This window comes from Oncorhynchus mykiss, chromosome 23, assembly GCF_057628025.1.
Source record: "Oncorhynchus mykiss isolate SJ-2025 chromosome 23, ASM5762802v1, whole genome shotgun sequence".
Lineage (NCBI taxonomy): Eukaryota > Metazoa > Chordata > Actinopteri > Salmoniformes > Salmonidae > Oncorhynchus > Oncorhynchus mykiss.
This window is the reverse complement of record NC_143044.1, coordinates 13,407,468-13,422,500: the sequence shown is the minus strand read 5'-3', so window position 1 is coordinate 13,422,500 and position 15,033 is coordinate 13,407,468. Positions and strand designations below refer to the sequence as shown.

General features: G+C 44.6%; 1 protein-coding gene across 4 annotated transcripts in view; it reads left to right on the top strand.

Annotated features, from left to right (window-relative positions):
- LOC110503091 (regulating synaptic membrane exocytosis protein 1) overlaps positions 1 to 15,033 on the top strand; it is a 71,005-nt gene that overhangs the window by 37,593 nt on the left and 18,379 nt on the right. For 3 of the 4 annotated variants that reach the window (XM_090216930.1, XM_090216929.1, XM_090216928.1), the window contains exons 1-10: positions 1 to 1,352; positions 1,615 to 1,725; positions 2,037 to 2,136; positions 2,249 to 2,372; positions 3,740 to 3,786; positions 4,169 to 4,281; positions 4,404 to 4,424; positions 4,592 to 4,722; positions 6,607 to 6,778; positions 6,890 to 7,043. The exon at positions 1 to 1,352 is cut by the window's left edge and continues 177 nt beyond it. In XM_090216930.1, the coding sequence (XP_090073056.1) occupies positions 1,690 to 1,725; positions 2,037 to 2,136; positions 2,249 to 2,372; positions 3,740 to 3,786; positions 4,169 to 4,281; positions 4,404 to 4,424; positions 4,592 to 4,722; positions 6,607 to 6,778; positions 6,890 to 7,043 (898 nt within the window). In that variant the 5' untranslated portion in view covers positions 1 to 1,352; positions 1,615 to 1,689. The remainder of the gene's footprint in view (positions 1,353 to 1,614; positions 1,726 to 2,036; positions 2,137 to 2,248; positions 2,373 to 3,739; positions 3,787 to 4,168; positions 4,282 to 4,403; positions 4,425 to 4,591; positions 4,723 to 6,606; positions 6,779 to 6,889; positions 7,044 to 15,033) is intronic. The other variant, XM_090216931.1, reaches the window with a different exon arrangement.

Genomic DNA, 15,033 nt, shown 5'->3' with positions numbered 1-15,033 from the left:
TGTTCTTGTACTGTATATAATGTAATATATTGTGACATAGGGTGTACTTGAGCTCAGCTTGTTTTTTACGTGATCAAACACATTTAGTTAAGTTACTCAGTGGATGTGTTTTGGTTGTTGAGTGTGTGCGTGTGTGACTGCATTGAGTGTTTGTATGTGTGTGCAGTAGTGTGCGTGCGCTTGTGTGTGGATGATATTCTGGCCATGGCTTGGCCTGAGGGGATAGAGTCCCAGGCGGGCAGGATAGGTTGACCCTGTCCTACCCCCATGTGACCCTGCGTGACAGAGCTAGGACACAGGCTGCAGCCCTGGAGCCATGGGAACAAACACTAGGCTGGATGCTTCTATAACGTCGTCATGTCTCAGCTATGTTACTGCAAATGCTAACCATGTCCTATCTCTTTACTTCAGGTCTTACCATATCATAGCCATGTACTTTTAGTTTGAAGCGAACCATGCCACTGTACCTAACTATGTCCTAGCTATTTATGTTAGCTCTAACCATGTCCTACAGTTCTAACTATAGTCAGAGCCTGTTATGTTTAGGCTACATACAGCTCACCTAGATACATCACATTTGCGAGCAGAAGAAAGTAGATACTATTGTAAACCCAGTACTGTTTCGAATGGGCTTCAGTCCACTTTGATTTAATGCCATTTGTTCCACATGCCAACCTGGATTGAAACCAGACGAAGCTCTCTAATGACTAATCGATCATATGAGAGAAGAAGAGGGGATTTGTCAAAACTAGTTCTAAACACAGCAGCGCAGTAGCGAGCCATGTTTCCTTTTTTAGCTCGGTCCGAGATGGGTTGAGCACAGAAGGAGTGTTCAGGCATTCAAATCTTTCTCTGAGTGCGTGTGCACATACTTTCAGTTCGTAGGTGCGTCACAATGTACGTAAGGACAATGGCAGTAAGGCTGTTAATTGATTTCCCTTAACCAGACGTCCTAGTGAAAGTTTGCTCAATATTCACGAAGAGCTCAACAAACATGCATCACATGGAGACTCTTTTTCTTTCCCAATCACTAAGAGGAGTATGGGGTCAAGCCCTGGGTGATTCTGCTAAAGTGTCATGTCTCGAAACAAAATATTCAATCATCTAACGAAGGTCCAGATCTGGCTCAGCTGTGTATAGTGGCAGCTGAGCTGGTATGTGCTGTGTATACACCTTCTCTTTACTTGCTGCAACTCCTGGCTCTGTCTTTCTCCGTGTGTGTGTGTGTGTGTGTGTGTGTGTGTGTGTGTGTGTGTGTGTGTCTCCTTCCATCTACTTCTACTGGTTGAGTTGATCTCATTTCTCGTGTAGGGGACTGGGAGTGCTACCCGCTGGACCCCACTGTGTGGCATGTAAGTGACTGATTATTTTTTTGTATCTATTTGAGTGAGTGAGTGAGTGAGTGAGTGAGTGAGTGAGTGAGTGAGTGAGTGAGTGTGATTGAGTGAGTGTTTGTGTCTGTCTATGTTTGTAAGTGTGTGTGAATTTCTATATAGTGTGTGCTTGTCGATCGAGAGAGAGAGAGAGTGAGAGAGGAACAGAGACAGAGCGAGTGGGTTAGGTATAATGTGGTTGCTCCCAGGCTGTTAGGTTGAATCAGTATATTGTTCACAGCATCCGGTGACATGGCAGCCATCGAAAGAGGGTGACCATCTAATCGGCCGAATCACCCTGAGCAAGAGGAGCGTTATGCCTAAAGAGGCCGGGGCACTGCTGGGGCTGAAGGTTAGAGATCATACCAGACACGATCACACTTTGTTTAGACTGTGGTGTGTGTGTGTGTGTGTGTGTGTGTGTGTGTGTGTGTGTGTGTGTGTGTGTGTGTGTGTGTGTGTGTGTGTGTGTATGTGTGTGTGTGTGTGTGTGTGTGTGTGTGTGTGTGTGTGTGTGTGTGTGTGTGTGTGTGTGTGTGTGTGTGTGTGTGTGTGTGTGTGTGTGCGTGCGTGCGTGCGTGTGTGTGCGTGCGTGCGTGTCTTAAGTTTGGCCATTGTTTTACTTGACTGTGTGTATGTGTATGTGCACATGAATGTCTTCAGGTGGTTGGGGGAAGGGTCACAGAGGCGGGCAGACTGGGAGCTTTCATCACTGTAGTCAAGAAGGGCAGTCTGGCCGACGTCGTGGGACACCTACGAGCAGGTATGCAAAGTGTGTGTGTATGTGTGTGTACATACAGTGTGTGTGTGTATGTGTGTGTAAATATGTTTGTATGTGTGTGTCGGTTTTGAAGAATGACATTGTGTATTTTCAGGGGATGAGGTTCTGCAGTGGAATGGCAAGATGTTGCCAGGAGCAACCCAGAAAGAAGTTTACAATATCATTCTCAATTCCCAAGCAGAACCCCAAGTGGAACTAGTGGTGTCCCGGCCCATTGGGTAAGTCAGGAATAAGAGACTCTTACCTTTGAGGAAAAGACACCGAACCTTAATAGATGCACTATGATTAGGGCAGCAACTCTGTGACGCTTGGTTTCAAGTGTCTTCTGTGTCTGTCTTTGGCACTGGTGAGATCATGCTTAGGTTAGCCCATTGCCCAATTTAATTTCCCACCTTTCTCTCCAAATTGTACATTCATAATTTTCCTCATATATTTAAAAGGAATGGACTGGTGTATGGAATAGGGTGCCCACATGGGCACAGATGTAAGTTCAACGTCTAGTTTTGATTTACATTTTGTTGAGTTGTCAACTAACGTGAATACAATGTGAAATAACAAAAACAAATTCACCCTGTCATTGGATTTAGGTTCAAAGTTGGGTGAAACGTTGATGACTCTTTGTCAAATACAATCAGTTTTCCACATTGATGAAAAAAAACTGGTTGATCCCAACGTCACCATTTTTCTGGGTTGAAGTGATGTGGAAACAACGTTGATTCAACCTGCTTTTGCCCAGTGGGTTGAAATTCAAACATCAATGCAGTGGTTTTAATTTCTTAAGGGCGAATGAACGAGTTTACACACGAGGAGAAGGGGGTGAAACAGAATTGGCCTCGTTTTAATTGGGTGTCACTCTTTACTCACTCCGATCACAGACTGTACATACATTTGGTTATAATTTTGAACAGTTGTTTGATTCTGACCTGACTTGTCTTGCTCCTTTGTAAAAAAAATATGTATTTCCAAACACTTACAAAGGTTGTATAAAGCCTATCAGTAAGTAAAGCTACAGTATTAAGACCCCCTCTCCTTACACACAAATTTACACAAGCATCCTCATCCTCCCCCACCCTGTGACCATAGAGCTGACGAATGCCTAAATTAGTAGACTGCAATAAGGGATTATTGGTTGTAAAAATGTTTCTATGTTGATCCTACTCTTTCTATATTGATCCTACTCTTTCTATATTGATTCTACTCTTTCTATATTGATTCTACTCTTTCTATATTGATCCTACTCTTTCTATATTGATCCTACTCTTTCTATATTGATTCTACTCTTTCTATATTGATTCTACTCTTTCTATATTGATTCTACTCTTTCTATATTGATCCTACTCTTTCTATGTTGATCCTACTTTTTCTATGTTGATTCAATTATTTTTATATTTATCTTACTCTTTCTATATTGATCCTAGTCTTTCTATATTGATCCAACTCTTTCTATGTTGATCCTACTCTTCCCTCCTGTTTTTACCTACCAACAGTCAAGACAACACTAAATAATAGTCTTTGAATACTTGTGTTATCCTGTACTATCAGATGTTAGTGTGACTTTAACTGAAATGTCTCTGATTGATTCCAGTGATATCCCAAGAATCCCAGACACATCCCACCCTCCACTAGAATCTAGTAGGTATTTCATCTGTTCTCGCTTCTCTGTCGGTTTCTCTCTCTCTTTGCTTTTCCTCTTTCTTTCTTTCTTTCTTTCTTTCTTTCTTTCTTTCTTTCTTTCTTTCTTTCTTTCTTTCTTTCTTTCTTTCTTTCTTTCTTTCTTTCTTTCTTTCTTTCTTTCTTTCTTTCTTTCTTTCTCTCTCTCTCTCTCCCCTTCTCTCTCTCCTTCTCTCTCTCTCTCATTCTCTCTCTCTCCCTCTGTCTCTGTCTCTCTCTCTCTCTTTGCTTTTCCTCTCTCTGTCTCTCTCTCTGTCAACTCTCTCTCGCTCTTTCTTTTTGACCCTAGTTGTTAGGGGTTTAACTGGGTGAGATGTGTCTTGTCTTATTTCTGCCCTCACAGCAGGTTCCAGTTCATTTGAGTCCCAGAAGATGGAGCAGCCATCTATATCAGTCATGTCCCCCACCAGCCCCAGTGCACTAAGAGACCCACAGCTAATGCCTGGACAGCTCACAGTGAGTACACACCAACAGACATATGTGGGATTATTATGCATTGGTATATGATATGTATGTGATAGTAATCTGGCTCATAGTGATCATTTCCATTTTGTGTGTGTTTATGTGCGTGTTTTCAGATATTGCCCGGACAACTTTCAGTAAGTCAATACCAAAGGATTGTCATGTCATGTATCATGAGTGCAGACATTTGGGGTTGTCTTGTATTTCTACTGTATATAGTTTGTAGCCCACGTAATATCATTTAAGATGGGTTGTTGGCTCCTAGTGATCATGCTGGGGTGTGTCTCTGTGTGTCTGTGTGCAGGTGAAGCTGTGGTATGATAAGGTGGGACACCAGCTAATAGTGAACGTGGTCCAGGCAACAGAGCTGCCTCCCCGACCGGATGGGCGACCTAGAAACCCCTATGTCAAAATGTACTTCCTGCCGGATCGCAGGTACGTCATCGTAGTATACAGTTGAAGTAGGAAGTTTACATACACCTTATCCAAATACATTTAAACTCAGTTTTTCACAATTCCTGACATTTAATCCTAGTAAAAATGTTCTGTCTTAGTTAGGTCAGTTAGGATCACCACTTATTTTAAGAATGTGAAATGCCAGAATAGTAGTAGAGAGGATTTAGTTCAGATTTTATTTATTTCATCACATTCTCAGTGGGTCAGAAGTTTACATACACTCAATTAGTATTTGGTAGCATTGCCTTTAAATTGTTTAACTTGGGTCAAATGTTTCGAGTAGCCTTCCACAAGCTTCCCACAATAAGTTGGGTGAAATTTTGGCCCATTCCTCCTGACAGAGCTGGTGTAACTGAGTCAGGTTTGTAGGCCTCCTTGCTCGCTCACCCTTTTTCAGTTCTGCCCACAAATTTTCTATAGGATTGAGGTCAGGGCTTTTTGATGGCCACTCCAATACCTTGACTTTGTTGTCCTTAAGCCATTTTGCCACAACTTTGGAAGTATGCTTGAGGTCAATGTCTATTTGGAAGACCCATTTGCAACCAAGCTTTAACTTCCTGATGTCTTGAGATTTTGCTTCAATATATCCACATAATTTTCCACCCTCATGATGCCATCTATTTTGTGAAGTGCACCAGTCCCTCCTGCAGCAAAGCACCCCCACAAGATGATACTGCCACCCTGTGCTTCACAGTTGGGATGGTGTTCTTCGGCTTGCAAGCCTCCCCTTTTTCCTCCAAACATAATGATGGTCATTATGGCCAAACAGTTCTATTTTTGTTTCATCAGAGCAGAGGAGATTTCTCCGAAAAGTACGATCTTTGTCCCCATGTGCAGTTGCAAACCGTGGTCTGGCTTTTTTATGTTGGTTTTGGAGCAGTGGCTGCATCCTTGCTGAGCGGCCTTTCAGGTTATATCAATATAGGACTCGTTTTACTGTGGATATAGATACTTTTGTACCTGTTTCCTCCAGCATCTTCACAAGGTCCATTGCTGTTGTTCTGGGATTGATTTGCACTTTTCACACCAAAGTACGTTCATCTCTAGGAGACAGAACGCTTTTCCTTCCTGAGCGGTATGACGGCTGCGTGGTCCCATGGTGTTTATACTTGCGTACTATTGTTTGTACAGATGAACGTGGTACCTTCAGGTATTTTGAAATTGCTCTCAAGGATGAACCAGACTTGTGGAGGTCTACAGTTTTTTTTCTTAGGTCTTGGCTGATTTCTTTTGATTTTCCCATGATGTCAAGCAAAGAGGCACTGAGTTTGAAGGTAGGCCTTGAAATACATCCACAGGTACACCTCTAACTGACTCAAATTATGTCAATTAGCCTATCAGAAGTTTCTAAAGCCATGACATAATTTTCTGGAATTTACCAAGCTGTTTAAAGGCATAGTCAACTTAGTATATGTAAACTTCTGACCCACTGGAATTGTGATACAGTGAATTATAAGTGAAATAATCTGTCTGTAACAATTGTTGGTAAAATGACTTGTGTCATGCACAAAGTAGATGTCCTAACCAACTTGCCTAAACTATAGTTTGTTAAAAACCTCTTTTAACAATAAATTTGTGGAGAGGTTGAAAAACGAGTTTTAATGACTCCAACCTAAGTGTATGTCAACTTCCGACTTCAACTGTATCAGTTACAGACTACCACATAGAAAAACAAACAAATATGTTAACTCCTCTGTCTGTCTGTCTGTCTGTCTGTCTGTCTGTCTGTCTGTCTGTCTGTCTGTCTGTCTGTCTGTCTGTCTGTCTGTCTGTCTGTCTGTCTGTCTGTCTGTCTGTCTGTCTGTCTGTCTGTCTGTCTGTCTGTCTGTCTGTGTTTGTGTGTTTGTGTGTGCGCGCACTCAGTGACAAGAGCAAGAGGAGGACTAAGACAGTGAAGAAGAGCGGAGAGCCCATGTGGAACCAGATGTTTGTGTACTCCCACGTCCACCGCAGAGACTTCCGCCAACACATGCTAGAGCTGACCGTGTGGGACCAGCCTCGCCTACCTGACGAGGATAGCATGTTCATGGGCGAGGTACACACACACTTACATACACACAGATACAGACACTCAGGCAAACATTGAAGCTGATGAATTGCTTTCATTGGCCTTGTGTTTGACTGTGCTAATATTGGTTACGTTAAGATCCTGATAGAGCTCGAGACAGCCCCATTGGATGATAAGCCTCATTGGTACAATCTGCAAACCCACGACGTGTCTTCCATCCCTCTGCCTCGGCCATCGCCCTACATGCCCCGCAGACACCCCGACACCGACACACCCAGCAAGAAGCTGCAGCGTAAGTCACAGACAGGTCTATGTGCGATGTGTCTTCACAATATATTTCTTTGTATTGTACAGATGTAGAATCTTAATTTGATCACACTCTTGTTGCTGAGAATATTCCTGCACCACAGGAAATGCAGATAAGCTTTGTGATTTACCTAAATTCACTGAAAACCCACACTAACACAGGGTTACATTTTAACAATATTGCACTTTTCATGTAGCCTACTTTTTGCCAACTAGTAGCCTAACTACCGATTTTGTAACATCATGGACTAAATGTACAAATCCTGTTGCTGCAGGATTATTTGACAATATAGGTCAAATTAAGATCCTACATATGTATGTGGTCTGTGTGTGTGTGTATGTGTGTGTGTGTGTGTGTGTGTGTGTGTGTGTGTGTGTGTGTGTGTGTGTGTGTGTGTGTGTGTGTGTGTGTGAGTTTGAGATATTACAGTGTGTATATAAATGTAGTTTGTGCTTGTGTGGGTGTGTGTGTGTGTCTTCATGTCTGTCAGCATACATGTCTCTATCAATGTGGTCTGCTTACTGCATTCCTTCTGTATATGAACGTGTGTATTTATGTGACATCCACCATTGTGCTGGTTCTCAGCTCGTTACAGGGCCTGAGTATAATCAAATCAAATGTATTTGACAAATGCCTTGTAAACAACAGGTGTAGACTAACAGTGAAATGCCTACTTATGGGCCGTTCCCAACAATGCAGAGAGAAAAATAAATCAAATCAAATCAAATGTATTTGTCACATACACATGGTTAGCAGATGTTAATGCGAGTGTAGCGAAATGCTTGTGCTTCTAGTTCCGACAATCCAGTAATAACCAACGAGTAATCTAACCTAACAATTCCAAAACTACTACCTTAAACACACAAGTGTAAAGCGGTAAAGAATATGTACATAAAGATATGAATGAGTGATGGTACAGAACGGCATAGGCAAGATGCAGTAGATGGTATCGAGTACAGTATATACATATGAGATGAGTAATGTAGGGTATGTAAATAAAGTGGCATAGTTTAAAGTGGCTAGTGATACATGTATTACATAAAGATGCAGTAGATGATATAGAGTACAGTATATACATATGAGATGAATAATGTAGGGTATGTAAACATTATATTAAGTAGCATTGTTTAAAGTGACTAGTGATATATTTTAAATCAATTCCCATCAATTCCCATTATTAAAATGGCTGGAGTTGAGTCAGTGTGTTGGCAGCAGCCACTCAATGTTAGTGGTGGCTGTTTAACAGTCTGATGGCCTTGAGATAGAAGCTGTTTTTCAGTCTCTCGGCCCCTGCTTTGATGCACCTGTACTGACCTCACCTTCTGGGTGATAGCGGGATGAACAGGCAGTGGCTCGGGTGGTTGTTGTCCTTGATGATCTTTATGGCCTTCCTGTGACATTGGGTGGTGTAGGTGTCCTGGAGGGCAGGTAGTTTGCCCCCGGTGATGCGTTGTGCAGACCTCACTACCCTCTGGAGAGCCTTACGGTTGTGGGCGGAGCAGTTGTCGTACCAGGCGGTGATACAGCCCGACAGGATGCTCTCGATTGTGCACCTGTAGAAGTTTGTGAGTGCTTTTGGTGAAAAGCCAAATTTCTTCAGCCTCCTGAGGTTGAAGAGGTGCTGCTGCGCCTTCTTCACGATGCTGTCTGTGTGGGTGGACCAATTCAGTTTGTCTGTGATGTGTACGCCGAGGAACTTAAAACTTACTACCCTCTCCACTACTGTCCCATCGATGTGGATAGGGGGGTGCTCCCTCTGCTGTTTCCTGAAGTCCACAATCATCTCCTTTGTTTTGTTGACGTTGAGTGTGAGGTTATTTTCCTGACACCACACTCTGAGGGCCCTCACCTCCTCCCTGTAGGCCATCTCGTTGTTGTTGGTAATCAAGCCTACCACTGTAGTGTCGTCCGCAAACTTGATGATTGAGTTGGAGGCGTGCATGGCCACGCAGTTGTGGGGGAACAGGGAGTACAGGAGAGGACTCAGAACGCACCCTTGTGGGGCCCCAGTGTTGAGGATCAGCGGGGTGGAGATGTTGTTACCTACCCTCACCACCTGGGGGCGGCCCGTCAGGAAGTCCAGTACCCAGTTGCACAGGGCGGGGTGATGACAAGTTTGGAGGGTACTATGGTGTTAAATGCTGAGCTGTAGTCGATGAACAGCATTCTCACATAGGTATTCCTCTTGTCCAGATGGGTTAGGGCAGTGTGCAGTGTGGTTGAGATTGCATCGTCTGTGGACCTATTTGGGCAGTAAGCAAATTGGAGTGGGCCTAGGGTGTCAGGTAGGGTGATATGGTGGTGATATGGTGATATGGTCCTTGACTAGTCTCTCAAAGCACTTCATGATGACGGAATTGAGTGCTACGGGGCAGTAGTCGTTTAGCTCAGTTACCTTAGCTTTCTTCGGAACAGGAACAATGGTGGCCCTCTTGAAGCATGTGGGAACAGCAGACTGGGATAAGGATTGATTGAATATGTCCGTAAACACACCAGCCAGCTGGTCTGCGCATGCTCTGAGGGTGCAGCTGGGGATGCCGTCTGGGCCTGCAGCCTTGCGAGGGTTAACACGTTTAAATGTTTTACTCACCTCGGCTGCAGTGAAGGAGAGTCCGCATGTTTTGGTTGCGGGCCGTGTCAGTGGCACTGTATTGTCCTCAAAGCGGGCAAAAAAGTTATTTAGTCTGCCTGGGAGCAAGACATCCTGGTCCGTGACGGGGCTGGTTTTCTTTTTGTAATCCGTGATTGACTGTAGACCCTACCACATACCTCTTGTGTCTGAGCCGTTGAATTGTGACTCTACTATGTCTCTATACTGACGCTTAGCTTGTTTGATTGCCTTGCGGAGGGAATAGCTACACTGTTTGTCTTCAGTCATGTTTCCGGTCACCTTGCCCTGGTTAAAAGCAGTGGTTCGTGCTTTCAGTTTCACGTGAATGCTGCCATCAGTCCACGTTTTCTGGTTTGGGAATGTTTTAATCATTGCTATGGGAACGACATCTTCAATGCACATTGTAATGAACTCGCTCACCGAATCAGCATATTCGTCAATGTTGTTGTTGGACGCAGTGCGGAACATATCCCAGTCCACGTGATGGAAGCAGTCTTGGAGTGTGGAATCAGATTGGTCGGACCAGCCGTTGAACAGACCTGAGCGCGGGAGCTTCTTGTTTTAGCTTCTGTCTGTAGGCAGGGAGCAACAAAATTGAGTTGTGGTCAGCTTTTCCCGAAAGGAGGGGGGGGGGGGGGGGGGCTTATATGCATCGCAATGATCCAAGGTTTTACCAGCCCTGGTTGCGCAATCGATATGCTGATACAATTTAGGGAGTCTTATTTTCAGATTAGCCTTGTTAAAATCCCCAGCTACAATGAATGCAGCCTCAGGATATGTGGTCTCCAGTTTGCAAAGAGTCAAATAAAGTTCTTCAGAGCCATCAATGTGTCTGCTTGGGGGGGAATATATACGGCTGTGATTATAATTGAAGAGAATTCCCTTGGTAGATAATGCGGTCGACATTTGATTGTGAGGAATTCAAAAACAGGTCAACAGAAGGACTTGAGTTCCTGTATGTTGTTGTGACCACACCACGTCTCGTTAACCATAAGGCATATGCCCCCGCCCCTCTTCTTATCAGAAAGATGTTTGTTTCTGTCTGTGCGATGCGTGAAGAAACCAGCTGGCTGCACCGATTCCGTTAGCGTCTCTCGAGTGAGCCATGTTTCCGTGAAGCAAAGAACGTTACAGTCTCTGATGTCCCTCTGGAATGCTACCCTTGCTCGGATTTCATCAACCTTGTTGTCAAGAGACTGGACATTGGCGAGAAGTATGCTAGGGAGTGGTGCGCGATGTGACCGTCTCCGGAGCCTGACCAGAAGACCGCTTCGTTTCCCTCTTTTACAACGTCTTTGTTTTGGGTCGCAGGCTGGGATCCATTCCGTTGTCCTGGGTGAAAGGCAGAACACAGGATCCGCTTCGGGAAAGTCATATTCCTGGTCGTACTGATGGTGAGTTGATGTTGCTCTTATATTCAGTAGTTCTTCCCGACTGTATGTAATGAAACCTAAGATGACCTGGGGTACCAATGTAAGAAATAACACGTAAAAAAAAAAAAAACTGCATAGTTTCCTAGGAACGCGAAGCGAGGTGGCCATCTCTGTCGGCGCCAGAAGTGATAACACGCGCCGGAAGTGATAACAATAACACAAGGAATAATGGTAACTTGGCTATATAAACAGGGTACCAGTACCGAGCTAATATGCAGGGGTACGAGGTAATTGAGGTAGATATGAAACATATCGGTAGGGATAAAGTGACTAGGCAACATGATAGAAAATAAACAGTAGATGAGTCAAAAGAGTTCAAAAGAGTGCAAAAAAGCTCAATGCAGATTTTCCGCGTAGCTATCGGTTAACTATTTAACTAACTATTTGGCAATTTTATGGCTTGGGGGTAGAAGCTGTTCAGGGTGCTGTTGGTTCCAGACTTGGTTCAGACTTGGCCCCAGTGATGTCCTGGGGAGTACACACTATCCTCTGTAACCCCTTGTGGTCAGATGCCAGGCAGTTGCCATACCAAGCCGTGATGCAGCCAGTCAAGATGCTCTCAATGGTGCAGCTGTAGAGTGTTTTGAGGATCTGTGGGCCAATGACAAATCTTTTCAGCCTCCTGAGGGGGAAGAGACATTGTCGTGCCTTCTTCATGACTGTGTTGGTATGTGCGGACGGTCCATGGTGATTCCTTAGTGATGTGGACACCGAGGAACGTGAAGCTCTCAGCCCTGCTCCACTACATCCTCGTCGATGTGGATGGGGCCTTGCTCAACCCTCCATATCCTGTAGTCCACAATCAGCTGCTTTGTCTTGCTGACGATGAGGGAGAGGTTGCTGTCCTGGCACCACACTGCCAGGTCGCTGACCTGCTCCCTATAGGCTGTCTCGTGTCCCAGGGTCCTGAGCTTAGTGATGAGCTTGGAGGGCACTAGGGTGTTGAATGCTGAGCTGTAGTCAATGAACAGATTTTCACGTAGGTGTTCCTCTTTTCCTGGTGGGAGAGGGCAGTGTGGTGTGAAATAGAGATTACATAATCTGTGGACTTGTTGGGGCGGTATGCGAATTGGAGTGGGTCAATCAAGGGTGTATGGGATGATGGTGTTGATTTGAACCATGACCAGTCTTTCAAAGCACTTCATGGCAAAACATTTTAGTGCCACAGCGCGATAGTCATGTAGACAGGTTACCTTGGCATTCTTGGATACAGGGACTATGGTGGTCGGCTTGAAACATGTAGGTATTACGGAGTGGGTCAGGGAGAGGTTGAAGACACTCAGTGAAGACACTCGCCAGCTAGTCAGCGCATGCTCTGAGTACGAATCCTAGTAATCCGTCTTGCCCCGCAACCTTTTGAATGTTAACCTGTTTAAATGTCTTACTCACTTTGGCCATGGAAAGCGAGATCACACAGTCATCCGGAACAGCTGGTGCTCTCATGCATCGTTCAGTTTTGCTTGCTTTGAAGCCAGCATAGAAGGAATTTAACCAATCTGGTATGATCACGTCACTGGGCAGCTCGCCGATTGGTTTCCATTTATTATCTGTGATAATTGGCAAACCCTGCATTGACCAAAGTTTTGACTGTTTTATGGCTCATCAGAGGTCATAGCGGTATTTCTTATAAGCGTCCGGATTAGTGTCCCGCACCTTGAAATCGGCAGCTCTAGCCTTTAGCTCAGTGCGGATGTTGCCTGCAATCCATGACTTCTGGGAGGGATATGTACGTAAGGTCACTGTGGGGACAACAACATTGATGCACTTATTAATGAAGCCGGTGACTGATGTGGTAAACTCCTCCAAAAAGTTATTGGATGAATCCAGGAACATATTTTCGGGCTCCCTAGTGTCGCAGCGGTCTAAGGCACTGCATCTCAGTGCAAGAGGCATCACTGCAGTCCCTGTTTTGAATCCAGGCAGCATCACATCTGGCTGTGATTGTGAGTCCCATAGGGCGGCGCACAATTGGCCCGGGTTTGGCAGGGGTAGGCCGTCATTGTAAATAAGAATTTGTTCTTAACTGACTTGCCTAGTTAAATAAAGGTTGAACAAAAAAAATATTCCAGTCTGTGCTATCAAAAGGATAGTCGTGTAGCTTAGCATCCTCTTCATCGGACCAATTCCGATTGTTGAGTGTATAAATGGTACTTCCTGTTTGAGTTTTTGCTTGTAAGCAGGAATCAGGAGGATAGAGTTATGGTCAGATTTGCCAAATGTTGGGCGAGGGAGAGCTTTGTATGTCTTTCTGTGTGTGGAGTAAAGGTGATCTAGAGTTTTTTTCACCTCTAGTCGCACAGATGACATGCTTGTAAAAATTTCGTAAAACGGATTTCAGTTTCCCTGCATTCATTGAAATCACCGGCCACTAGGAGCGCCTCCTCTGGATGTGCATTGTCTAGTTTGCTTACGGCCCTATACAGCTTGTTGAGTGTGGTCTTAGTGCCAGCATCGGTTTGTGATGGTACATATGTAACGGATGTGAAATGGCTAGCTTAGTTAGCGGTGCGCGCTAAATAGCGTTTCAATCGGTGACGTCACTTGCTCTGAGACCTTGAAGTAGTAGTTCCCCTTGCTCTGCAAGGGCCGCGGCTTTTGTGGAGCGATGGGTAACAATGCTTTGTGGGTGTCAGTTGTTGATGTGTGCAGAGGGCCCCTGGTTCGCGCCCGGGTATGGGCGAGGGGACGGTCTAAAGTTATACTGTTACATTGATGCTGTTGACCCGGATCACTGGTTGCTGCGGAAAAGGAGGAAGGTCAAAAGGGGGGTGAGTGTAACGGATGTGAAACGGCTGGCTTAGTTAGCGGTGGTGCGCGCTAAATAGCGTTTCAATCGGTGATGTCACTTGCTCTGAGACCTTGAAGTAGTAGTTCCCCTTGATCTGCAAGGGCCGCGGCTTTTGTGGAGCGATGGGTAACGATGCTTCAAGGGTGACTGTTGTTGATGTGTGCAGAGGTTCCCTGGTTCGCGCGAGGGGACGGTCTAAAGTTATACTGTTACACATAGACAGTTACAAAAAAAATATAGATTAAAATTCTCTTGGTAAATACTGTAATATGGTCTGCAGCATATCATTAGGTATTCTAAGTAAGGAAAAACCTTGGAGATCCTCCACCAGCTGCCTTGACGATGCATAGGAAAAAAACGCTAGATGTATATTGTCCTTGTTCAGCCACGACACCAAGAAACATAGGATATTACAGTTCTTCAGGTCCTGTTGATAAGATAGTCTCAAACGGAGCTCGTCCATTTTGTTCTCCAGTGACTGTACGTTTGCCAATAGAACAGAGGGTGGAGGCGGTTTATTTAACCTCTGTCTTAGTCTTGTCAGGGAGCTCGCCCGTTTTGCCTCTCTTGCACCGTCTCTTCCTCTTTCGAGTCCCGGGGATTAGGGCCTGGTCACTGTTCTGATATCCAGAAGCTGTTTTCGGTCATAGGAAATGATGGCAGAAATATTATGAACCAAAAAAGTGAACTTCATAGCAAAAAAAAAAAAAAAACACACAAAATAGCAGAATTGGTCAGGAGGTCATAGCTATCCGCCACATCGCCATCTTCCAGTTGTGTCTAAAGGTGGGTGGAGGCATGGGAATGCTGTCTTCTTACTAAGAGAGACATTCCATCGACATTCTACCACTAACATGTTGTTCTGTTGTTGTCAGAACACTCAGGAAACTTCACTGCCGTATTGTCTGTGGTTGTGGGTGTGTGCGTGTGGGCATATATGTGTGTGTGTGAAAGACAGAGAGAAAAAAAGAGAGCGAGAGAGAGGAAGATAGAAAGAAATTGATACCGCCACTAACCTCTCATTACTTTTCTTGGTAGAAAAGCAAATCGGAGATTAAAGGGACCCACTCTCAGCTTTAATGAAGCATTCCTCTCCTTTAAAGATGACAAATAAAACACTCACATTGTCCTTAGTTATTTGCA